General features: G+C 46.6%; 1 protein-coding gene across 1 annotated transcript in view; it reads left to right on the top strand.

Moving 5' to 3' along the window:
• Positions 1–25,411, top strand: part of Csmd2 (CUB and Sushi multiple domains 2) — a 574,744-nt gene that overhangs the window by 364,168 nt on the left and 185,165 nt on the right. The window contains exons 14-15 of the mRNA XM_029476560.1: positions 21,018–21,344; positions 24,719–24,913. Of these exons, the coding sequence (XP_029332420.1) occupies positions 21,018–21,344; positions 24,719–24,913 (522 nt within the window). The remainder of the gene's footprint in view (positions 1–21,017; positions 21,345–24,718; positions 24,914–25,411) is intronic.

The following is a 25,411-nucleotide window of genomic DNA, read 5'->3' as shown; positions in this document are numbered from 1 at the left end:
CACCATGTTGTATACCTTGCCAGGGTGCTACATATCTTCTCTGCTCACATTATCAAAACCCAAGGGAATATTCTGCCTAGTGAATGGGCCAAGACTCATGCAACCAATTATGTGCAATTATTTTACATAAGACGATAATGGAAATCTCGATGCATATGGCTTCCTTCTCCTTGTGCTACTTTCTAAGGATAAATTTCCAGAAGTTAGGTCATCAGGCCAGTAGATGAACTTTTTTTTATAACTCTATAAATATATACTGTTGTGTGTACTCCCACCACCACCACCAAGTATTGTTCCCATTCATAATGCCAGTAGCAAAATCTATTAGCCTAAGATTGCTAGGTATGTGGCTCTCTCCCTCTCCCTCTCCCTCTCCCCCTCCCCCTGCCTCTCTCTCTCCCTCTCCCCCTCCCCCTCTCCCCTCCCCTTCTTCCCCTTTCCCTCTCCCTCTTTCCCTCTCCCTCTTTCCCTCTTTCCCTCTTTCCCTCTTTCCCTCTTTCCCTCTTTCCCTCTTTCCCTCTTTCCCTCTTTCCCTCTCCCTCTCCCTCTCCCTCTCCCTCTCCATCTCCCTCTCCATCTCCCTCTCCATCTCCCTCTCTTCAACTGCCTTCACCTTTACAGAGAGAACAACCTAATGGCTCTCTTTCCATAGGTGACATATGAAATAGCTTGCCACCTTTAACAGCTTCATTAGATCTCCATATTTATGTGGCCTCTTTAAATGTGAGAATCTAGTAAGTGTATATTGAATATACCCTTAGAACATACATCAGTTGATTACTGGGAACTTCCCAAGATCCTGGTAAAAGCTGTGAACCCAAGGCTGAGGGGCATAGGGCTTGACCCCACAAACCTCTCCATGGAAGACAGACCCCATTATGTGAAGTTGTCCCTGTGAGTCAGATTTTTTTTCCAACAACAGGTCTTAGTGTGGCTAGCACACTTTGGTTTGTGTCACTGTGAGTCTCATGTGCAGCTGATACGGCCACAGTTGCTGACCAGTCTGCAATGACCAACAGACCGGGAATCATCAGTTAGAAGACTGGACCTGAGAATGTAGGTCAAAATTGGGGCCACGTTGGAAAGGGAGACATCTGTGTGGAAGTAGTGAGTTCTCAGAGGACCCATAGGACAAGTGTAAGCCTTTGCACAAGGGTGTGTCCCAGGAACACATGCATAGGATTGCAAGTGTGTGTGTGAAATCGTGCACACATAAGCACACACCTGTCCATTGATGCTCACGCATGCACATGTAAGCAGGCATCTGTTCACAAAAGCATGTACCTATAAGCATCCACACATAAGCACACATCTGTACATATGTGCATGCATGCACATGCATATCCATTCACATCCATGCATATCTATGCACACACCTGCACACACATACACACATGTTCATTTGCATTGAACTTGGGTGCTTGGGTCTGCAGTGTTTTTTAGAATGGTTGTAGGTCATGTGAGTGAAGGACAGTGGGATCCAGTGACAATAAAATCTGGCAAGAGCCTTGGAATCCCTTTTAGAGAAGCAGATCTGAAAGGGATGTCAGGGGTGCTGGGATTTCCATCTTGGTCACTAGATAAGAGCTGTCCTGGATCCAGCCCTGGATCCTTGTGTGCAAGTCTAGGAGGCTTGGATTCTCCTTTCCAGTAGGAAGGTGCTCATTCCACTGGACAAAAGCTCCATAGGGCCTTCACACACACACACCCTTTACCAGTTTATTTCACTATTTTTTGTGTTTTGCTGTTTTGCGTTGTAGAGTTGTTTTACATCTCCATGTAGACAAACTCCTCAATATTTGTGGTTTCTTTCCAAAGCTGACAAAGTTGTCATTCTGTCATGAATCTGAGAGACAGTTTGTTCTATTTTTAGCTATTTGTCGGTGATTTGATTTCTAAGCTGTAATTTGTTAATCCATCTGGAGTTTATCTAGATGAATGTATAATATTGTCCAAACTCATAGGCAGTCTTCCAACATAAGTTTTAAGTAATTCTCCTCCCTCGTGATCTGGGGCAAATAGATTGTTTTATCACGCTCTGAATCCTCAAATGTAGTTAAGTCTCCTTCCCCGAGTCGCCCTTTGTTCTCCTGTGCTGCGTCTGTCTCGGCCCTGGTATTGAATAATTTTAATTGTTGTTTTATAATATGTTCTAATATCTAGCACAGCTAAAAATGACTCCTTCCTCCCTTAATTATTTTCTCTTTCAGAATAGTCATTGTTATTCCCAACTGTTTGTTGTTCAAGATTAATTTTAGAATCATTTTGTCAGGGTAAAAATAAAAGCCTACTGGGATTTTGTGTGTGCACTCCTGTTAAACTATAAATTAACTCGAAGAAAATAGACGCTCTCCTAATACACCAGCTTCACACCTAGACACTGGCGTGTCTCTTTTGCTTCCTCTCCTTGCACTGGACTAAATATAACAGTTCTGTCGTGCACTACATAGAGGCCACAGCCGTAACTCCTTAGCTGTCTTTTTACTGGCAGGTGCTTTTTACATGACCTTGCCCACCTCTGTAACATGCACCATGCTCAGATGAAGTTTGCCCTCCTTTGTTCCCAACTAACTATAGCTGGCACCTGGTATCCCCTGTAAAGACATGATCCCAAATTTTCCAATTTCAAACATTCTCTCCTTTGGCTCTGAAAATATCGCAATAGCTAGAGCCCTTGGAAAATTGCCTTTTTCAAACACTTAGTGCCAGGGTTGGGATGGGCCAAGATCTGAAACCGTTAGCCTCTGCATGGGGAGCAACACTCCTGAGGACCTTGGCGCTGGGGCAAGAGCTGCCTGTGAGCTGTGTGAGCATGCTTGAGGAAATGTCCTCATTCCTCCAGGCTTCTGTCAAGGTCCCATCTACCTCAGAGCACTCGAAGAGATAAACAGGGAACATGGAAGTTCCAGGGTACCCCTCCCTCTATCCTCTAGTCCTCAAACACTGGGCTACTGAGAACCTGTGCCCTGGCCTTGCTGGTGATGTGCAATGTGGGGAAATGGCCTTTTCTTCGGGTGATTCACTGGAGAGCCTGTGGCAAGGACAGGAGGTGGGATTTATTTGTCACAGAACTGAAAATGTCATGGTGGCCATGGCTGTGAAGCATCATAGTGCCTTGGGGTCAACCTGGGCAAGGCAAGACAGAGATGAGAAAGTTCAGGGCTAAGGGAATTGCCTCTGGGTAAGGAGTTGGCTCACACATCATCATCAACATTGTCAGCATGTACAAGGAAAGAGTCAAGACCGTCAGACCAGGCTAGGCTGGGTCCCATAATCACTTGTTAACTTTGTGTTGGAGTAGGCATGGGGAAAGGAGACTTCTGGGTGATAGAGTCTACCCCTGAAACGTGGATCCATCTGCCAGGCAGGGGCCACAGTGACAGAGGTCATCAAGAGGGACAGTGGGAAGGGCCTATGGGCAAGCTGTGCTCCCTGTGTCCCCAAGCACACCAGATGCTGACACTGGGACCATCCCACACCTTCAGCCACTGGCTTGCGGGAACAGAATAGTCTAATCAATGTGTCGTCTGGCCTAGCTAAACTTAGCTTAGAATCTGGCTATAAAAACAACATCTGTAGAATATAGGCATGAACTGTTGGGGCTGGCCAGAAGCAAAGAAGGCAAAAAGGCTCATGGTGGATGCTCCCTGCGTGCGTTTTATTACAATGTCCAAGGAGGTAGCATCACGCCAGTATGGATGTTCCATATCACGTGCAACACTCACTGCTTTCTTTGTACAAATACTTTGTGGGCTAAGGTGGTGTCTTAGGTGACTCTTCTCAGTCCAAAACAGACCCAGCTCATCATTCATGTCACACATGGACATACTAGCGTACAAAATTCCTGGCCTCATTCTCAGTAGTTTCCAGTTCACTGGGCCCAGGAATCATAAGTTCTAGAATGTTCCTGGGTGATCTAAACATGAAGGCGGATTTCTGAACCACTCACATGGAATACCTACTGTGTGTCAGTAGCTTACCTACTGTGTGTCAGTGGCTTAGGGATGTCTGAGATGTTTGGTCCCGCTGTGAGATGGCAGCACATGAGCTGTGGCACCATGTCACATGAAGTGATCTGTTATGGTCAGACATTGGGGATGGCCAGGTGTCAGCTGCCATGGTGGTCCTGATTTCCTGGAGCCTATGGAATATTAGCCTCCATAGCTGGTATCCTAGCAAGGACAGGATGCATGGACTCATGCTTGGACCTCACATCTTGTAGTGATTTTCAGCTTTCCTTTTGTTTAAGCAGGACGGTTGTGGGACGGTCTCTACGCGCTGAGAGTTGTGCTTTTGATGGGGAAGTAGCGGGTATGGTTCTCCCATGATCCTCCAGGAGCTCTTGGTTGACAGAATGGTCTCCCAAGTAGTACAATGATATATGTGGTCACAAACTGCGACAAGGAGCTGTTCCAGTTAGTTAGTCTTCTTGGAAGATTATAGCACAGTGAAAACCTTCAATCCATTCCAAACCAAATATCTATCCAGAACTAAGCTGAAAATGTGGCTGAACCCAAATCCTGGTCTCGTCTAGACTCACCTGAGTACAGCAGGGACTGGGGAACCAACTACGCTGTGTGTGTCTAGCCATGCACTGTCCCTGCACTGGTTGGGAATGGGAGACCACTGTCACCTTCACTTCTGCCTCCTGCTGTGACAACAAGCCAGCGGGCTGCCTTCTCTCAGTAAAATGCCCAGAGATCTGGGTATGCCTTCCCCTTGAGCTCTCCCACGTCTGACTCAAAGAGCCGTGGAGACAGATGCTGAGCTCCACAGACCAGCATCTGTGCTCCTCACTGTCTGTCGGATTGGGACCAGAGCTTGAAGCTCTGCTAGTCCCCTCTCTTTGTCCATCATCAGCCTGGGACGTTAGTGCAGCATTCGTGACTGTGGGTTTCCTCGGGCTCTGTGGAGTTCAGAAGGGCTTCACTCACTTTTGTATGAGCCTTGGGTTTATAGTTGACCCTCCCGTTCTTACAATGGTCATCTTGTGGAGCAGTCAAGGGAAGGAGTTTTTATAGCAGGGCTGCTAGTCTTCACCTTCTCTATGAACTCCAGTGAGGCTCCAGCAAGGTCTTAAAGGTTACATGTGCCTCTCTGTGTGGCAGCCTGATCTCCCCAGGGGTAAATACAATACCATGTGCTAATGCTAAATGGCCATTCATCTTCCTCCGTCTTCTGTAGATGGCAGCTTGAGACGTGCCTGGATGTCGCTGGTTCTAGTCCCCGTGAAGGTGCTCAAACTGCCTTAGGAAACAAGTCAGACTCTGAGAGCTCAGCATGGAGATGTTGCCACTCCCTCTGTGGGAGATGTAGCCACTCCCTTTCTTGAAGTCCTCTGAGTTCAGGAGATAACTGACAAATGGGTATTTTTCTCCTCACTTGATCCTAGGCATAACTTTCCAGGATAATAGAAACTAAAGCTAATTTTAGAAGGACCCCAAAGGCCAACTGGCACCTACCTGTGTGACAAAGACAGACACCTCTGCAAGTTACTTGGAGTTCTTGAAGACTGGGCACGGGTAGCTGTGAACTTCATGGGGTTGTGATATACCTGTGAGCAGCATTGCTGGGAACATGGGGAAAAATGAGTCATTTGGGCCACCACATTTTATCCCATGTGTTTTATCCCAGTTCCTCAGAATCTCACTAGGGACTCTAGACTCGGAATACATATCCCTCCCATTCTGATCATTTAACCGACAGAGCATCCTCTGCCCACAAAAAGGGGCAGCCCACATTATAGTTGCTGAACAAAGGATGTGCCATCCCTGTGAGTGGGTTCAGTTGGAATCTTCTGGGTCTGGATTGATCTGTCCATCCATGAAGGAGAGTGGGAAAACCTAGGTGTCGGGGTCTGACTTCATGGAGGCTGTGTTACAGGGAGGGTTGGAAGTGTGTGTGCCTCGTATCATCTCACTTGGACAATCTTGACTGAGACCATTAGGAATGCTGAATGGAACTGTGAGGGAACTCCCTGCCATGGGCCACAGACCTGGGCCGCACTCCTTGTATCAAACGTCATCAGAAACTGAATTGACCCTCCCAAGCATCCATCAGGCACAGTCCTCTGCTACCTAAGCCCCATGGCACCAAGTCTTTATGGGGACTGGACAGATGAGTTTTTTAGACGTGTGAGAAAAGATTCACTTGGTGTAAAATGTGCACCTCTGTTCCTAGTCCACCAACAGAACCTCACACTCAAAACCACATCTATCCCACCTTGATATGGAGACTGGGATTAGCTCCAAGTAATTCTCCAAATTCATGGTCTGCTCTTAAGCTAAGAACTGAGCCTCCAGAGTTCAGACTTGACTACTTAGCCAGGCATTGTGATCAAGGGACTTTCTCCATGGGCTGCCAGAATTTGTCATATTAGCTGGTGACACAAAGCCTCAGCTAGCATCTGAAACATTTGTGTACAGTTCAGTTCAGAGTTTGCTCATGCTGAGGTGGTGGGGGTAGGGCTGGAGGCTAGGACAAGCTCCAGGACTGGGTGGGTGGGCTGGATTGTGGAGGGGAGGAAATAGTATCATTCATTACAATAAACAGTGGGGTTTTTTTTTTTTTGCATCAAATGAAAGGCAGAGCCATATATGTTACCCCTGTTTCCAATTATAATCAGATGGATAGAGAGCCTTGGCTCCCTGGTTTTCTTATGGTGACTGTTAATGATGCTGTGCTCTGGGTGTTATGGTATAGGTAGAACCAGCATTGTTGGACTGGGAATGGACTTTGCTTGGAAGATGCTTAGCCCTCTGGGGTCTGTGAGCAGCAAGATTTTACTCTTTAGCTCTTGGTCTGCTGGAGTTGTAGCTCTTTGGGTGCCAGGGCATGAGGACAGTAAGCCTGATCTACAGACTCCATGACAGCAGTTAGGAAAGATAAGTGTGGAATGGGCAAGACCCACATTGCTCTGGAAATGGTGCTTAGCCGTTTCACAGGGGGACAAGAGACAGAACCATTCTAGAAAACAAAAATAGCCTAGAGAAAAAAGCAGGCAGGCACCGAGCATTGTACATTTGTAAAGCTGCCAGTTCTATGGTCTGTCTGGACTGTGAGGTCCACTCAGGCAGGAGGATACAGATCAAAGGGGTTGGCAAGGGATTTTCATCATAGTGAGTCTGGTGCCCTTTAAAGAGTCTAGACTTCTCTTTCTATGTAGCAGGGAGTTTCTCTGGAACACTCCAAACAGATATGGGACAGACAGAATTTGTAATGCGTGGAACCGACCATCCAGATGGCGCCAGTGTGGAGGATGGATTGAGGAGGAGCAAGATCTCAAGTGTGAGATCAGAGAAGTGCAGCACGGGGAGGGGGCTCAACCTCTGGGGTGTGAGGAAGATGTGTCAGCTACAAGAGATGCTAAAGAGAAGCAGAAGGAAAAAGAAAGTTAGTCACTGATGGGCTATGGCAGCGATTCTCAACCTTTCCTAGTGCTACGACCCTTTAATACAGTTCCTCATGCTGTGGTGACCACCCCCCACCACCACCACCACAAAACTACTTTTGTTAGCCGGGCGTGGTGGCACATGCCTTTAATCCCAGCAGAGGCAGGCGGATTTCTGAGTTCAAGTTGGCCAGCCTGGTCTACAAAGTGAGTTCCAGGACAGCTAGAGCTACACAGAGAAACTCTGTCTCAAAACAAACAAACAAACCCTACTTTTGTTGCTACTTCATAAATGTAATTTTGCTACTGTTACGAATCATTATGTAAATACACAATAAGCAGGATATCTGATGTGTGGCCCCAATGGAATAGTCATTTGACTCCAAAGGGGTCACAGCCTCCAGATTGAGAACCACCGGGCTATAAGGCAATGGTGTATTCTGCTTAGCTTAGGCCTCTGGAGTTGTCATTCACAGAGGTAAGGCCTGTAGGAGGCTTTGGAAATGATAAAGGATTTGGTTCTGGGTGCACTTTTGAAATGCCAGCGGAAATGCCTGGTAAAGCCATGTAACAGGCAGTTTAAGATGACGTCTGCAGTGTGGATCTGATTCCAGAGATCGTTTAGGTCTTTGCATCCAGTAGAACCAGGATTCTACTTTGGGACGCCACTCAATTCCTGAGTTCCAAGTCCTTCCTATGAGTCTTCAGATGTTGTCATCCTCTGCAGCTCACCACGTGTCCCCTTTCCGTGAACTACCATGCTCTCTCTGCTGCTCCTGAGTCCTCTCCACCCTGTACCTCATGTCCATCATGCTCATTCCCTCTTCCCTTAGGGCCTTTGCACCTTCAGTTCTTCCTGACTGGAGCAATCATCCTAGGGGTGTCTGGCTCCTTAGCATCAGGTTACCGTTCAAAGGCCACCACCGCACACAGGTCACGGTGAACCCTCTTATTGGAAGCTGCCCACCCCCTTCTGCTCACTCTTCCCCCTTTGCCCAGTCCTGTGTTCTTTATCCTGTTAGGAGGTAAATGTCACTGGGGACAGCAACTTGTTTATGCATCTTTTTTTTTAATTAGGTATTTTCCTCATTTACATTTCCAATGCCATCCCAAAAGTCCCCCATACCCTCCCCCCCACCCCCCTACCCACCCACTCCCACTTTTTGTCCCTGGCATTCCCCTGTACTGGGGCATATAAAGTTTGCAAGTCCAATGGGCCTCTCTTTCCAGTGATGGCCGACTAGGCCATCTTTTGATACATATGCAGCTAGAGTCAAGAGCTCCGGGGTACTGGTTAGTTCATCATGTTGTTCCAACTATAGGGTTGCAGATCCCTTTAGCTCCTTGGGTACTTTTTCTAGCTCCTCCATTGGGGGCCCTGTGATCCATCCAATAGCTGACTGTGAGCATCCGCTTCTGTGTTTGCTAGGCCCCGGCATAGTCTCACAATAGAGAGCTATATCTGGGTTCTTTCAGCAAAATCTTGCTAGTGTGTGCAATGGTGTCAGCATTTGGAAGCTGATTATGGGATGGATCCCTGGATATGGCAGTCTCTAGATGGTCCATCCTTTCATCTCAGCTCCAAACTTTGTCTCTGTAACTCCTTCCATGGGTGTTTTGTTTATGCATCTTTTTTAAGGTGTTAAGTGAGTCCGTAGGACAATGAATAGCATTCAGCGGGTACCACGGCTCCATAGAAACTCTGCACAGTAGAGGTGTGCAGTTGCTACCTCACAGACAGGTGTAGAGCTTTTGGGAGAAGCTTGTCCCTGAGGGATAGCTGAGGAGGCATGAGTGCAGCAGACTGGGGAATGGAGAAAGCTAACCCTGGACATGGCAAGGTTCAAGAGTCAGGTAGGCAAGGAAACTTCCCAGTGAGAAGGACCCTGTGGTTGGAGGGAGAGGTCAGACTTAGGGCGTGTAGACTGGACAGTTGAGTGTTTCAGAAGCATGGGGAGGAACAGCTCCATGAATCAGGACACCAAAGTCCAAATCCTGCCTGGCCAAGCAGTGGGGCTTGGGCGGAGAACAAGTAGATGGAAGATCTTGAGCACAGTTTGTGACTTTAGGGTAAGATTATGTCAAGTGTGAGTTGATGGGACACACCCATACATGGCCAGGACTGCCCTTCTCTCTGGGTGGCTTCCTCTTGCAGTGCACATCCCTGGGATTCTCAGAGGGAACCTGGGCTGAGGTTGGTCTTCCTTCTACCAAGAATGGACCCCCCGCCATGTATTATCGAAATCACCGGAGAATCTCACACAGCTTCTTACAGAGTAACGAAGTTGGGTGATAACTTTAAGAAAGCTCCGACACCAGAGATGATCTGGAGAAAACTGGAGGGAGGAATTCGCATACACTGACTACTGGGGATGCTGCTCAGCTGGTAGAGTGCTTGCCTAGCATAGGTGAGGTCCTGAGTTCGATCCCCAGCACCACATAAACCAGGCATGGCTGCAGTAATCTTGGCACTAAGGAGGGAATCAGTTCAAGATCACCCTTAGCTACACAGTGAATCCAAGGCCTAGGATAGGGAAGACTTTCTCTTTAAAAATGGAATAAAATTTTATATCTATAGCTATATCTATATAAATATATCTTGCAATGTATTATATATATATTTATATATTAAAATATATCCTGCAGAATATATTATCTATATTTGTGTGTATATACATAAATATATATATATATATCATATATATACATATATACATATATATCATATGTGTGTGTATACATATATATACATTTATATGTGTGTATGTGTATATATATATACACATATATATACATATATATATGGCAAAAGAAACAGAACAGAGCATTTGAGAGACTTCTGCTTGCCTCTCAGCCATGCTATCAATCAACAGTGATGCCTCAGTTTGCTGATCCAGAGACTCACAATGAAGCAAGAAGGCTCTGATTGGGCCGTTTGCACTCTGGTGGGGTTTGCGGCAGAAAACCACCCAAGGAAGCAAACTGGCATTGCTGTGAGTTCATGGTTAGCAATCTCAGTCAGGCCTGCAACAGTGCCCAGCAATCCATCTGTGTTCTCCAGTCTGCTGGCCACTAGGCTGTGGCAGCTGCTCCAGGCATTCTCTGCTCCCTTAAACCCATCCCAGCCCTCACATCACCCTTGAGGATGACCTTGCCCTCTGCTTCCCAGACGACACACTGGACTTTTTACTGTAAAGACAGTGAGGCCCACCACGTCCTCACTTCCCCCATCCTTCCCACCTTTTGCAAGAAGTGATCCAGCATTTCTCTCATCAAAACACCAGGATAGATTTTTACATCAAGAAAAAGATCTCGGGGCTGGGGAAATGGCTCAGCAGTTCAGACTGCTGCATCTGCTCTTGTGGAGGACCCAAGCTCAGTTACCAACATCCACACCAGGTGGCCCATGACCATCTGGAACTCCAGATCCAAGGGGTCTAACATCATCTCTGGACTCTGGCGACACCTGCATGCATGCACATACCCACACACATGTAATTAAAATTTAAATACAGCTTTAACAGAGCCGCATTTATACTTAGGATTTCAAGACCTTCAAATACCTTTAGTGCCTCCGAGGGGGAGGGGAGACCATCTCTAGGGCCTGGGAACATAGCTCAGAAGGACAAGTGCCTAACATTCTGGGTTCAGTCCCTAGGACGTCATGCAATGTATGGTGGTGCACATTTGTAACTAGGACTTGGGGGAGTGGGAGCAGGAAAATCAGAAAGTCGAAGGCAATCCCCTGGGAAATACCTAATTTGAAGCCAGCTGGTCCACATGAGACTGTCTCAAAGAACTAAAATATTCCTCCCCCGGGAGCCTTCTTTCCATACGTATGACTCAGCTCTGTTTTGCTTTCCTGCTCTTAGCTGCGTACCTCAGCCCCCCCCCACTGTCTGTTTTTTCATAATCCCATGCCATGTTCTTGTATGTTGGTACAATAACTGAAACTTAGCATTTTTCTTTTCTATAATAACGTCCATTTCTCTACCTCTTCATTGAGCAACTATTCCTTTGGGAGTTGTCTTTGAACTTCCTTGGCCAGGATTTCTGCTTCGAATCTCTTTTGTTGACTTGCTGTTGACCACTGGCTGCTCTGGTGACTTACAGCTCTTTGTACGTGAAGTAGAGCAAGTGGTTGGTTGTAACTACACACATAGTTTTTGTAGAAATTATTTACTATCGACCCGGGGTTTCTACCCCACCTTAGACCATTTTGTTCCCGGATTAAAAACACACACAACCTTTATATTTACAGTAAGCCCTAAACAGTACAAAAGCTGGGCAGCTGCCTATCCTCTATGCTGTTAGAATCTACTTTCCTATCAATAACCTCAAGTTATTACTTATTATTTACTATGTCATCTGGGCTGCTCTTAACTCCATTGGCCACCCCTCCCCCCATGGCCATGTTCTCTTGCCTCCTAATTCATGGTGTCTTCTCCTTCCTCCTCCTCCACCTTTTTCTCTCCTCATGCTCTCTCTCTGACCCACAAGACCAGGAAACCTATACTCGCCTATGTCTCTTCTGCCCAACGATTAGCAGTTGACATTTTTATTTACCAATCAGAAATAACTTGGGGCCAAGGTATATATGCGGACTCTAAACTCTGGGACAACCAATCTTGTGCCCCCACCCCCGCACTTAACATTACAATAGATAGCAAAAGACCAAGGCCTGAACACATGAGGTGTTTTTTTCTCCATTTGTTCCCCACTATTTTAGCTTTTGTTTATGGTTATTTTTGAAATACAAATGTTTTCCATTCCTTCAGTATGAAGTAATAATGGTTTCTTATGACTTGTGACTTTAGAATAAGGCTCAGAAATTACTCTCCCATCTCAAAACTTGCACAAATCTTCCTATCCTATGTACCACTAAATGGACACAGCCAGGCCTCCTATGTCTTCAATTTGGGGGGGGGGGACTCTCTGGATAACACAATCATCTTCCTCCACACCCTCCACATCTGCAGGCAGGGTCTACTTACATTTTCTCCTAGTGTCTCTGTGACACATACAGTGAGATGTGGACCTATTCTTTCAACAACTGGTTAGCCTTTCATCTTAGTATCCTGTCTACTTGAAACCCCTCATTGCATGCATGCTACTGTGGACTTTCTTTATCCAGTTACATTGATCTTTCCTTTGTAATCAACTTATACAGGTTTTTTTTAATTGTGGATTTATAACAAATGTTAATACATTAACTTCAGTGTCTGCCTTGGCAAGCCTTCCCAACACTGGGAGGAATCAGGTACCCTGACTGAAAAGCAGGCTGACAAAAGTTCATCATCCCAGCCCCATCACTGAAGGCTCTGTGGCTATGAGCAGGCTATGTGAGCTCTTAACCTTGATTTATGTGTCTGTAAAATGGGGTTATTCCTAACATTTCTCCCCTCAATGATTGCTGCTAAGGAAACTCATAATAAGGTGATAGCGCTCTTGGAATGCCAACCAGCACCTTAACTGCCACCAGTACTGGTCTCAAGACAGTTTGGCTACTTTGGTCTGTTTATTCTGATGGGGGACACATTTTTATAAGTTTTAGAATAAATAATTGGCATGGATCTTACTTGGAATTGGGTTCACTTTATACTATGATAATTGAAGCCTTAGCAATGTCACCTCTCTCTAAACTGGAGTATTATTTCTTTCTCTCTTTCCATCCCTCCCCCTCTCCTGTGTGTGTGTGTGTGTGTGTGTGTGTGTGTCTGTATGTGTCTGTCTGTGTGTGTGTATCTGTTTGTCTGTCTGTGTCTGTGTGTCTGTGTGTGTGTCTGTGTGTGTCTGTCTGTGTGTGTGTCTGTCTGTGTCTGTCTGTGTCTGTGTGTGTGTGTGTGTCTGTGTGTGTGTCTGTGTGTGTCTGTCTGTGTCTGTCTGTCTGTCTGTTTGTGTATCTGTGTGTCTGTCTGTGTCTGTGTGTCTGTGTGTGTCTGTGTGTGTCTGTGTGTGTGTGTGTGTGTGTGTGTGTGTGTGTGAAAAGCATGCACTTTAACATGTAGACCAGGGTTATTTTGTTCCAGGCTGAGTGTGACCTGCTGGTACTTTGCATCTGGTGTATGTGAGGAGGAGGTATGAATATTCGCATCATCCCTTCATTGTCATGGAAATCTTTTCTCAGGGTGAATTTAAACTGCTTGGATATTACTAATGTGTCTGACACTGTGAAGGGAAGTGCTGGCCTTGAAATTGTCCCACCCACTAACCAGTTTCCCAACTCCTCCAGATTTTTCCTTCATATTCATTTGTTAATTCAAATCTGCCTGGAAGGTCCTCTATCAGGTCACAGTTGTGTGTTTATTAATATATCACATACTGTCTTTTATTAAATTATCACCTTAATTTTATTAGCATCTCCTTTTTCATTTTCTACATATAAATACATCCATGCGTGTGTGTGTGTGTGTGTGTGTGTGTGTTTATGGATCCATATGAGCATGCAGAATATACTCTATATTTTTTTGAGTAGACCAACCAGAAATTTTTCTATTTGTCTCTTCAGAAGCCACCCTATATTGTCTGTTTTTACTGCTTCTGAAGTTATTCTCCCTTCTCTTTATAATCCTGTTTACTTAGTCTCTTTCAGTAACTCTTTCTGTGTAAACACTCACTTTAGTTTTTATTTCGTTATTATTCAGTCATGGGTAGGACTAAGAAACCATCCCCTCCCTTCAGCTCTGGCCTGGCCACATCAGCCCAGAGGCACTGGTACTGGCTGCTCAATTCTTCTTTCCCCTTCAGACTCAGAAACTTATTTGAAGATTTCAAGAAATTAAACGTTTTTCTCCATTCTCTCACGGTTGATTTCATGACTTTATCAGAGAGCAGAGGTAAATGCCATGAGACTGCTCTTCCCAGCGCTACACCTGACTGTGTACTGGCCTCTGAGTTGCTTCCATTTAACATGAGTTTGAATTTAGACGGAGTGACCGAGCACCTGCTGAATGTCACCCACTGTCCTATAGATGGCTTAACAGCCAAAAGGATGCATCAAGTCCTTAGCCCTGTGACATTTGCATGCTTGCAAACAGAACATCGGGTTTTGTTCTGCAGCTGAATTTGTTTAGATGGCATTGCAATTTAATATAAGGTCCCTGTTTTCAATAATGTGTGAGCGATAAGAAAGGTCATATTTCAGGGACATAAGCTTGTATGAGGCATTGGCAGGCTGAGGCAGGAGGATCACCGTGTGTGTGTGTGTGTGTGTGTGTGTGTGTGTGTGTGTGTGTGTGTGTGTGTGTGTGTCTGAGAAACAAATGAAGCCAGGCATGGTAGCACATGGCCCCCAGTACAGGATGGAAGATTACAAGATCAACCTTGGCTGTATAGGGGAGTTCAAGGTCAGCTTGGCGTACAGGAGACCCTGTTTCAAACTAGTACAAAAGGTTGCGTTCCAAGTTTAAAAGCCACAGAGTCTGTGCCTATCATTATACCTTTTGGATTTTCCTCGTCTTTATTCTTTGGTCCTCAGATTTAGCTATTTTCTTGTGTCTGTATGGGTGCCTTGGGGCACACAAAATTGTAACTGATGTGTCTTCATTCTGGAATCTTCCCATCCATGCAGTAAATATCTACTCTGGCCTTTAAGTCTTTGTCAGGATTAGTAAAGACAACCATGGCTTTATCCGCCCGTCACTTTAATTGGCATGTTGAAAGCAGTGCAGCGAGCTAGCACAAGGACACCAAAAGGAAAACATGATGAGGTTTCCAGCAAGGCACTTGTATTTCCCACTCAAGACCAATATTAGACTCCTATTACGTATAGTAATTACACACACCATTGTTAATGAGTTGAGTTTCTCACCATTACTATTTCTCCAGTCCGGGTCACATGAGAGCCCTGTGACATAAAACTTTGCTCAAAATCAAGACTCTCAAACCCGACCTGGTAACCGCCTGTGCATCGGAGGCTCCCAGTCTCTTTCCTCTTCTAAGCTGGATGGCTGATGGCGGTGATGAGATTCGATTACAGCCCCCTTTGGTGTTCTTCCTCATTCGGGACATAGAGAAACCAGCTCCTCCCATTCACTGATGGAATCATGATAATGTGGCCTGTGTGTGCTATTCCAGAGTACTTCCTTTGCCTGCCCTCCTCGGGACAGGTCTGGGTCATCTCTAGAGCTGGAAAACCAAGCTTTGAAAGGCCACATTCTTGCTCTCAACAGTACCAGTTAATCAGCCCTGCCTCTTTCAGAGTGCAAGAAGAAATGTGTTGGGAGCTCTCCAGAAAGCTCTTGACTTTAAAGAAGAACCGAATCAGGACTCTCTGTCTCTCTCTGTCTCTCTGTCTCTCTCTCTCTCTGTCTCTCTCTCTCTGTCTCTCTCTCTCTCTCTCTGTCTCTCTGTCTCTCTCTCTCTCTCGTGTATGTCCATGTGTGGGGATGGGGGAGTTGGGGTTGGGTGGGAGGGTATGCTGATGTATCTGTGGGAGGTATGTGTGTGATATGTGTATGTCCATATGGTGTGTTTCTGCATATGGTATATGGGTTGTGTGGTGTGTATGTGCATGTGTGTGCATATATATATATATATATATATATATACATATATATGTGTGTGTGTGTGTGTGTGTGTGTACACGCGCATATGTGTGGGTGAGGTTTTTGTGGTACATGTACGTGTGTGAGGTCTATGTTTGGTATGTGTGTTGTATGCAGGTCCACACACATACAAAGGCCAGAGGTCAACTTCAGGTGTCTTCCTCCATCACTCTCTACCTTACTTTTGGGGCAGCACCTCTCACTGAACCTGAAGTTCCTTGATTAGACAAGGCGGATGGCTGATGAGCTCAATCCCCACCCCTAGCGCCAGAGGTACCGACCTGCACCTACTGCGTGCCTGGTGTGTCCATGGGAGCTGAGATCTCAAGTCTTCCCCTTGCATGGCAGGCATTTTACTCGCTGAGCCATTCCTCCAGCCCTTAGAACTTCCTGACCCCTGGCTCCTGTTGAAGAGCACCCTAATGTCTGAGCCCCTTTCGACCCAAGTACTGGTGAACTCGAACCCTCTCCCAGGGTAAAGGCTGAGTGGCCGTTGGTTTCCGGTCAACTGTTCAGGGTCACTTAGTCTTAACTGTCTGTCTCATCCCCATTTGAGGGATTTGTTTTTACCAGCAGGTAAGCCTGTACACATTTGTTGTTATAAATTACATCCTGTCTTCCTTTAAAACACCCTGCTCTGCGTGTCCTCTCCTTAAACACCCACAGGGTTTTCCTTTGAATTCTTCTGTATTTTTTTTTTCTTTCTAAATTGACTGCTTTGCTTTCTCCCCTTTCGGTAATTTTGAAGATAAGCTACTTCATATTCTATTACTAATTACACTTAACATCTTTAAATACATGCTCTAACCTATATTTCTCTAATTAACCACAGAAACTATAAAACAGACTTTCTTGCAAGATGAAGAAATTAGCATATCTCCTCACTCCACCTTTCCCCATGATATCAGTAGAATCTGAAATATTTTACCCCAGGGTTCTGACTGGAATGATATTGCATGTGTTCTCTTCCAAGGAACATTTGTTACGTTCATGTCCCATTTTACAACTACCTTCATAGCCGTTATCCAGATTCATTACTGTATTTGTTCCTTGCTGACTTTTTATTTTTTATGAACCACACCTCTCTGTTACATGAATTCTTCATTTTGATTCATCTCTTTGTTACATAGAAGGGAAAAAACCCACAACCTCCAAGTGACGTTCTATGACATGCATATGAATACTCTATTCCTTGAAACGTTTGTCGTCTGAGAGCAGCTTCCTGTCATCTTGACTCTAACAGTCTGGCTGGATCACACCCTACACTACTTGAGTCCACATCTGTACCTCTGCCCCTGGAGGGTCACTCCACATTATTTCCCCTAGAATTCTGAGTTGACTCAAATGTCCATCTGTTGCTACAGAGTTTGGTTAATTCAGTTGCCTGAGTTTTGGAACGGGATGGCTTGTTAGATTGACATCTCTGTGTCACCATCTTTTCAGGGTGTATGATGCTCATTGATTCATTCAGTAAGCATTAATTGAGCACCTACTGTGTGCCAGATGCTATGAGAGCCATTAGAAGTTCAAAGGGATCAAGGGGACAAGATTTATGCTCTCAGAAGTATCTTGGGTGGGGGAGGGTAATGGGTTAGGGTGAAGAGGGCAAGTCTATAATGTGCTGCCCAAGTGACAAGATGATTGGCCAGAGAAGCAAAGATATCACATATAACTGCTCTCAGGGTTCCAAATGGTATCCCTAAAGGCCTAGGGATGTAGCTTGGTGGTTGAGTGCCTAGCTAGCGTGTAAGGGGGTTCTGGGTTCACTTCCCTACGCCATGAGGAAAACAAAGGCAAACGGTTCCTTTGCACAGAAAGACAAGTGATTCATCCGTTGGCATGGAGATACTGGCGTGCTGATATTGGCATTGGCATGGCACTGCTAGAGTGGTGATGCCCACGTTGGGGTGCCGGGTTCGAGTGCGAGGAATTAAATTCTCATGTCAGATCTGTTCATGCACGTTTTCTGTGTCCCAGCTCATCTTTGACTAGAAGTCATGGTGTCTTTGTCTTCAGTCCGTCTTAGATTGCACCACAGGCTGCCTCCTGTCTGTCTTGAAGGTCCTTACCGCCGGATGTCATTTATATGATGCTTCATCTGGACTCACCCAAAATCTGTGTGTGGACATCCCTGTTGAACCTAATTTAGTGCTATCAACATGTCTGGGTACACGGGTAGATCTCCCGCAGATCGGAAGAGCTTCCTCTAGGACTCTGCTGGCAGACTCAGACCCCGTGGACATCTTTTGTTTCCTGCTGGGAGGCAATGGGAAGGGGAAGCTGAGCTTTCTTCCTGGAGGCAGGATGCTTAGACTGAAATTTGGCACTTGCCACTCACGAGCTACTGTGACCTTGGCAAGCCACTTACCTTCTCTGCATCTCCGTGTCTTCATTTTTAAATGAGGTCAATGGCAGTATGGACTCTGTGGTGTTACTGTGATAGTTAAACTGAGTCTGTAATGGAAATACTTAGAACAGTGTCTATACTTAGTAAATGCTCAATAATATATAATAATTACTACCGCCAACTTTATCTTGCACTACCTAAAAGTGTTTCTATGCCCTTCTCTCCCCTTGGCTCGGTTCTTTCTATACTCAAGCAATAATGCAAGGATGGGCTGGCTAGGTTCAGGCCTTTTTGTTGCTGTTGTTGCTGACTGAATAGGAGGGATTCCAGCAGAGGCTGGAAAGGGAAATATGTCCTTCAGCAAAGAACACCAGCGGGGCAGGCAGAAACCAGCATGAAACTGGGGTCCATAGTTCCTGTGTGTTTGTATTCTTTTAAGTTTAGCAAAAATGATTTTCTTCTCCTCTTCTTCTTCCTTCCTTCCTTCCTTCCTTTCTTTCTTTTTTTCTTTTTTTCTTTCTTTCTTTCTTTCTTTCTTTCTTTCTTTCTTTCTTTCTTTCATTTTGTTTAGTTTTGAGACAAAGTTTCTCTGTATAGCCCTGGCTGTCCTGGAACTCACTCTGTAGACCAGGCTGGCCTCAAACTCAGAGATCTGCCTTCCAAGTGCTGGGACTGAAGGCTTGTGCCAGCAACCCCAATATAGTCACTCATCCAAGCATCTGTATTATTTGTGTGGGTATGTGGGAGTGTGTACACGTGGGAATGCATGTGCATGTTTGTTTCTGTGTGGTTGTGTATTCCTGTGCGGTGTGCATGGGTGGGTAGGTGGGTGTTTATGCACGTGTGCCTGTCTGTGTTGAGGCCAGAGGCCAACCTTCTGTATCTTTTTTCCCGTGTCATCCTCCTTGCTCTTTGAGGCGGGCTCTCTTCCTTGAAACCTGGAGCTCACTGACGAGGCTAGGTTGGCTAGCCAGCAAACCCCAGAAGAAATTCTCTCTTTGCCTCCCCAGCACTGGGATTCCAAATCCATACCCACCACACCCTGCTTTCCACAGGGATGCTGGAGAGTGAAGTCGGGTCTTCATGAGATCATCCTCACCGACAGAGCCACCTCCCTGACCCCAGAGTATCAGTATCATGAACACCTCGCATAACCATCAGTGTTAAAGGCAGGGAGGGGATTGCGCAGTGGCTTGGGCTCAGTTTTCTCTCTTCGTAGTGCTGTTTGTTTACAATGAGCCTGTGCCACTATTACAACCACAAAAAATTAAAGGTAATTTCATTTGTAAAGAAGTCACCCAGAAACCTACAACTCTAATGCAGTTTTTATTTGGGGGCTCCTGTCCGATCTTTACCCATATATAAACAAGCATTTAATAGCTATCATCGAGAGTACACGTATAATTTTATGACCTACTATTTTACTTAAAACGATAGTTAGCACTCTTTCCGCGGGGCCGTATTTATCACTTTAATGATGGCCTTCACACCACGCCACATTAAGGGCTGTAATTTTCTTCCCTTTATTGGACTGACATATAGGTGGTTGGCATTTTTCCTCTGGGATAGAATTATGTCACCATCAACATCTTTGTCCCTGTGCCTCGTTTCCTTTTGAATTAATTCCTAGAGGTTGTATGCCAGGAGTGTTTGAGTGGTCCGTGACTCTTAATAAGAAATCATACACTCCCTTCCAAAAGGATTGTGTCTACTTGAGTTGGCAGCATGGGATGGGTGCATGTGTGAGTTCCCATACAGCCTCGGCGGGGTTGAGTTTTTAGGGTCTTTCTTGGCGCTTTCTCTCATGCTGTGCCCTACATTTTCACAGTGATTCTGCTTATCTGAATCCTCTGAGTGCACTCTTGGCTTGACTTGGGCACAGTCCTAAAGTAATGGGAAGAGTTCTCATCAGTAATGAGATGTTTCCCATAACCTATCACAGCTACTGCAATTCTTATGTCTCTCCATCTTGTCATTTCCAGTCTGAACGTCAGCTTTGTACGCTGGTTCGCTTTTTCATGCATTGTGGTGTTCTCCCTCAACCTCCCTGTAGGGTCTGTTAAGGAATTGGCATGAGGATGGCTCAAGGCTTCCAGAAGACTGGATCCTCGGAGTATAGTGGGGAGAGATGACAGGAAGTGGGCAGAGCATCTAGATCCTGTCACAGGTCCCGTACCCTGTTCTTGGAAGGCTTTGGCCTCTGACAGATGGTGCTCACTGGCATAGTGTGGCTGTAGGATGAAGGGGTTAGGGTCTGGTGTGAAATATCTCCCATCAAAGACATTTGGGGGAAAGAGATGGACGTGGATCCTCTCTCTATTGGGAGATTGTTACCCCTGTATCCTTAAGCCATGTCCTTTTCTACTACCACAAAGCAAGCTGAGAAGGGTCAGACTCTTCAAGTTAGCTTGAATGGCAATTTCTTCCCCCAGAACTAGGGGCCAAGGGCAGTGAAAGTTACCTAGGGTGGGCATATTGAAAGGAGAGAGACCTAATAGAAAACCCACTCTGCCCTATCTGCTCTTGCCAAAGGGACACTTCAATGCTACTCCCAGCATGAAACCCAGCATGCCTCTCACCTACAGCCTTGAGCCCAGCCAGTCCAGCCCAATCCTGGTGTCTTTCATTCTTTCTGTTTCTCTAAAGACTAAGAAAATGTTTCCAGTGTCAGCCATCAGTGGCCCCTGCCAAATATGGCAGATACCTCCTAACTTCCATTGCTCTTCTCTTTCAGTTTCCTGCTTCTTCAACTTCACCAGTCTGTCCGGGATCGTCCTGTCTCCCAACTACCCTGAAGACTATGGCAACCACCTCCATTGTGTCTGGCTCATCCTGGCCCGGCCTGAGAGCCGCATCCACCTGGCCTTCAATGACATCGACGTGGAGCCTCAGTTTGATTTCCTGGTTATTAAAGATGGAGCCACCGCTGAAGCCCCGGTCCTTGGTACTTTCTCGGGAAATCAGCTCCCCTCCTCCATCACCAGCAGTGGCCATGTGGCCCGTCTAGAGTTCCAGACTGACCACTCCACAGGGAAGAGGGGTTTCAACATCACCTTTACCAGTAAGTGTTCCCCCTGTCACCAGCATCACCTCAACCAGTGCGTGTTCCCTCTGCCACAGTTGATTGTACATACTGCTTCTACTGAGAGAGTGCTTGAAGGTGCTCCCTTGGAGGATCATCAATACAGTAGGCCAGCTCCAAAGCATGAGTTGCTGCTGGGTCATGCCTAGAGTTCCCAGCTCCCAGGAAGAAGCATATGGCTATCTGGTAGACCAGCTATTCATTTCTGAGGTGCTGCAGCCTGTAAGCATTTATTTCCTTAGATGTCACAAAGGGCATAAAGAAGCCCATATTTTCCCACCTCCCTCTCCCAGCTAGGAAGCAGAGAGGCACTGGGAAGGGAAGTTCTTCAGATACAGCTGGTCTTTGCGAATGTGTGAATTCTTCTTTTTCCCACCCTTTGTCCCCCTAGTTTCACTCCCTATCACTAGATGGGAGAAAAAGAAGGATAGAGGAAAGAGAGAGAAAGTGAGAGAGAGAGCGAGCAAGCGAGCAAGAGATCCCTGAATCTACTTTTTTTCCTTTTGTTTCTTCTTTGACCACAGCTACAAACAAACTACAACCAACCTCCCTAAAAATCAACAACAACCCATCCTGCCTATTGGGGCTCTAGCACTTATATACCCTCTGAAAAGTTCCCAGAATTCCACACATCACGCCAATCATAGAAACTATCTGCAGCTGGCAAAACCACACTTCTGCTAGAGCACGAAGCAGATCATAGTCAGCTGCTGCAGACAGCTCAAAGCAGCCCCGTATCTTCACACCTGGGACTAAACTGAAAGCCCATTTTTTAAGTATATTTTCAAGAATCCCAAATTCCAGAACTCTCAGAAATGTCACTACACCCGGGTTCTCTCATCAGCTCCCCACCCCTACATCCCCAAGTCCTCCACTGCTGCTTCCTGTTGATCACTGCTGTTCTACAGTTTACCTTGTCTGAGCAGCATAATCATAAAAGAGTCAAAGCCTTGCTGTGATTCCATGGTTTATCCTGCAGGCCCACTGCAGCTGCTCATAGGTTCATTTCCCACAGTCCTTCTCCCATGGCCAGTTTGGAAGTTGTCCCTTCAGTCTCTATCTGAGTCCATTATTCAGAAGCAGCCTGGAGCTCAGCCATCGTGTTTTTCTTATTCCCGTGTCTCCTGGACTTGGTGGACACAGGAGACAGCCAGAACCTGGGAACAGCAAGCTTTCAGGGGGCAACAATCCATTATGTGGTCACAGGAAGCAATAAACCTGGTGCACTTGGCCATGACTGAGAAGTTCAGGCTCTGGTTGAGACTCCTACACAGACAGACAGACAGACATGCACCCGCACACATGCATGCACACACAGAGACAAAAAACACACACATGTGCATGCATGCACACACACACACACACACACACACACACACACACTCACACAGAGGAAATGCTCTTTGGTTGCTTATCCATCTCATGCTCTTTGGCAGGGCATCTCTCCTCCCTACTCCAGCTCCCACGCTTGTCACAGAAGCCTTGTCCCTTGTCTCACTCCCCTTAGATGCTGTGGGATAGGCCATCTGTAACCCAAGCTAAAGCCCCATCCGTGTCACCACCATGTTCAAGGCAGCAGACACACTGGAAACAATCAACCCTTCTGTAGTACCTCGTCACCAGCAGGTTCCTGTCCCAATGGCCTGGGGACAGAAGGAAGCAGAAAAGCTCTCTCCTAAGCATGCTACCGTGACACTGGTGGCTCTGGCCTTTAGCTTCTTTGTCCTCAGACCCATTTACTATGGGGCCATGAGACCTAGATAGGAGCACATACATCATTCATCTGCCCATCCCTTTGCATGCTCTCTGATGCTGGAAGGAACACCCCATCATTGCTGTGGAGGTGTGTACACATTCATGAAGAGATGTATTCATACATGATGCATATGTGTGCATGTGTATACACACACGCACACACACACACACACACACACACACACACACACACACGATTGTTAGGGTTTTGACTTCCAAGCCTCAAGCTCCAGTCAGCTCTCAATGTCTATGTCATGGTCCTATTCCTACTGAAGATGGGACAGATGGGAGATGAGATCTAGGCTGTCCTAAACCTTGTGTGGAGTTTCAGACCTGTGTTCTTGTGCCCAACCAACAGTCTTCATCTCAGAGGGAGGCCTGGAAACCAGCCTTTTCCAAAGGGGACACTCCCATGCAACCGTGGAGCCTAACACTATCCTTAGGACAGCAGGAGCATACATGAGCCCTGGCTTCCCAAACAACATCTTGTACAGGCAGAGAGACCAGGAATGTTCTTGGCAGAGATGGTGGGGGGAAAGGGTTTCCCTTTCATGCAGGGAGGAGGGGTCCCTTGAAGGATAGGGACTCAGGCTCAGGGACTACACGATGTCACCAAACCCACGCCCATCATGGTCTTGCCAAAGTTCATTCTATTTCTGTCTTGGAATGACCCTCCAAGAGATGTGGAATACCTCTTTATAGGTCAGGAAACTGAGGCTCAGTAACATAACAAAGATGGCCCAGGACCACATGCTAATTAAGAGGCAAGGTTCAACATAATTCAGGGCTGGCTCCCTCTCCCTCTCCCTCTCCCTCTCCCTCTCCCTCTCCCTCTCCCTCTCCCTCTCCCTCTCCCTCTCCCTCTCCCTCTCCCTCTCCCTCCCTCCCTCCCTCCCTCCTCCCTCCCCCACCTCTCTCTCCTTGGCTCAGTCACTGCATTATCAATTGCCTGGCAGGATGAGAAGCAGCCCTGGCACGAGGCAGGGACATGACGGCAATGGCTTCAGACAGGGCTAATTCCAGGGCACCTGCTTTATGATGCACAGTATAGTGCACAGTATAGTGTCCAGGGCACCTGCTTTATGATGCACAGTATAGTTCACAGTATAGTGTCACAGGACTGGGAGCCAGCACCCCCCCTACCCCCCAGAGTATGTGATCCCTTAACCACTTAACCATCTGAAGCTCGGGAAGCACGAAATGGATTTGACACTGAGAAGACAGATCTGCCACTTAACTCCATGGAACCTCAGTTCCCCCTGGTAAAGATGAGTAATCCTATCACCGTGATAGGATTTTGATGTGATCTAAGTAGTTACCATGAGAAACACAGTTCACTGCCCAATCTGTCGGCATCCCTTAGCATGTTCAGACAGCCCAAAAATCAAGTTTAACCTGTGCCTGTTTTCTGCCCAGTGGGTTCTGTCTGCCATAACCACAGGATCCCAGGTACTGGGACACCTAGCATCTTTTTCAGCATGCCAGATTCCTGAGGAAGCGTGGAGGTCTGATTCTGGCTGTTGGCAGCTCATTTTTCTTTGATGTCCCATTTGTGTGCTACCTCAGTCTAACCATGGTCTGGGTATCCCCTTCCCCAGCCTTCCGACATAATGAGTGCCCGGATCCTGGCGTCCCAGTTAACGGCAAGCGGTTTGGTGACAGCTTGCAGCTGGGCAGCTCCATCTCCTTCCTGTGTGATGAAGGCTTCCTCGGGACACAGGGCTCTGAGACCATCACCTGTGTTCTGAAGGAGGGCAGCGTGGTGTGGAATAGCGCCGTGCTGCGCTGTGAAGGTGAGTGCCCCTGGGCTTGGACAGTGGCTGTCAGTCTGAGAGGCTGGGGCAAGCATAGTGTTTCCTACCACTGCGGTCCATCTCTGCATTCATCCATCTTCTCCTCCAATGACCCAGGGAGTCTTCTTGCTCTCCTACTGGAATGGGAATCCTGAGGGGATTGCTTTGCCAGGGAACTTGAACTGTGACCAGAAATTAAACTGGGGAGAAGAGAACCCTCCTTCTGGACTATCAACCATCGAAATGCAGCTTCTTTTAGCTCAGAGCTCACAAAGGACAGCCATGAGGAGCTGGGTTTCTAGCTACTGTCCCGATAAGTCCATAGTGCCCCCCCTCAGCCTCACACACACACACACACACACACACACACAGGGATGCCAGCACTCTTGAGTTTGACCTCTCAAGGCTGCCTGCTGTGCTTTGCTCCACATGGTCATTCCTCCTGGGCTCTCCCTGCTCCATCAGCTGTGCCCCCTGTTAAACCCTGCCTTGATATCC

The sequence above is a fragment of the Mus caroli genome, unplaced genomic scaffold (genome assembly GCF_978045245.1).
Source record: "Mus caroli unplaced genomic scaffold, Mus_caroli_1 scaffold_6, whole genome shotgun sequence".
Classification (NCBI taxonomy): Eukaryota; Metazoa; Chordata; class Mammalia; order Rodentia; family Muridae; genus Mus; species Mus caroli.
This window is presented reverse-complemented; position numbering and strand designations above follow the sequence as displayed.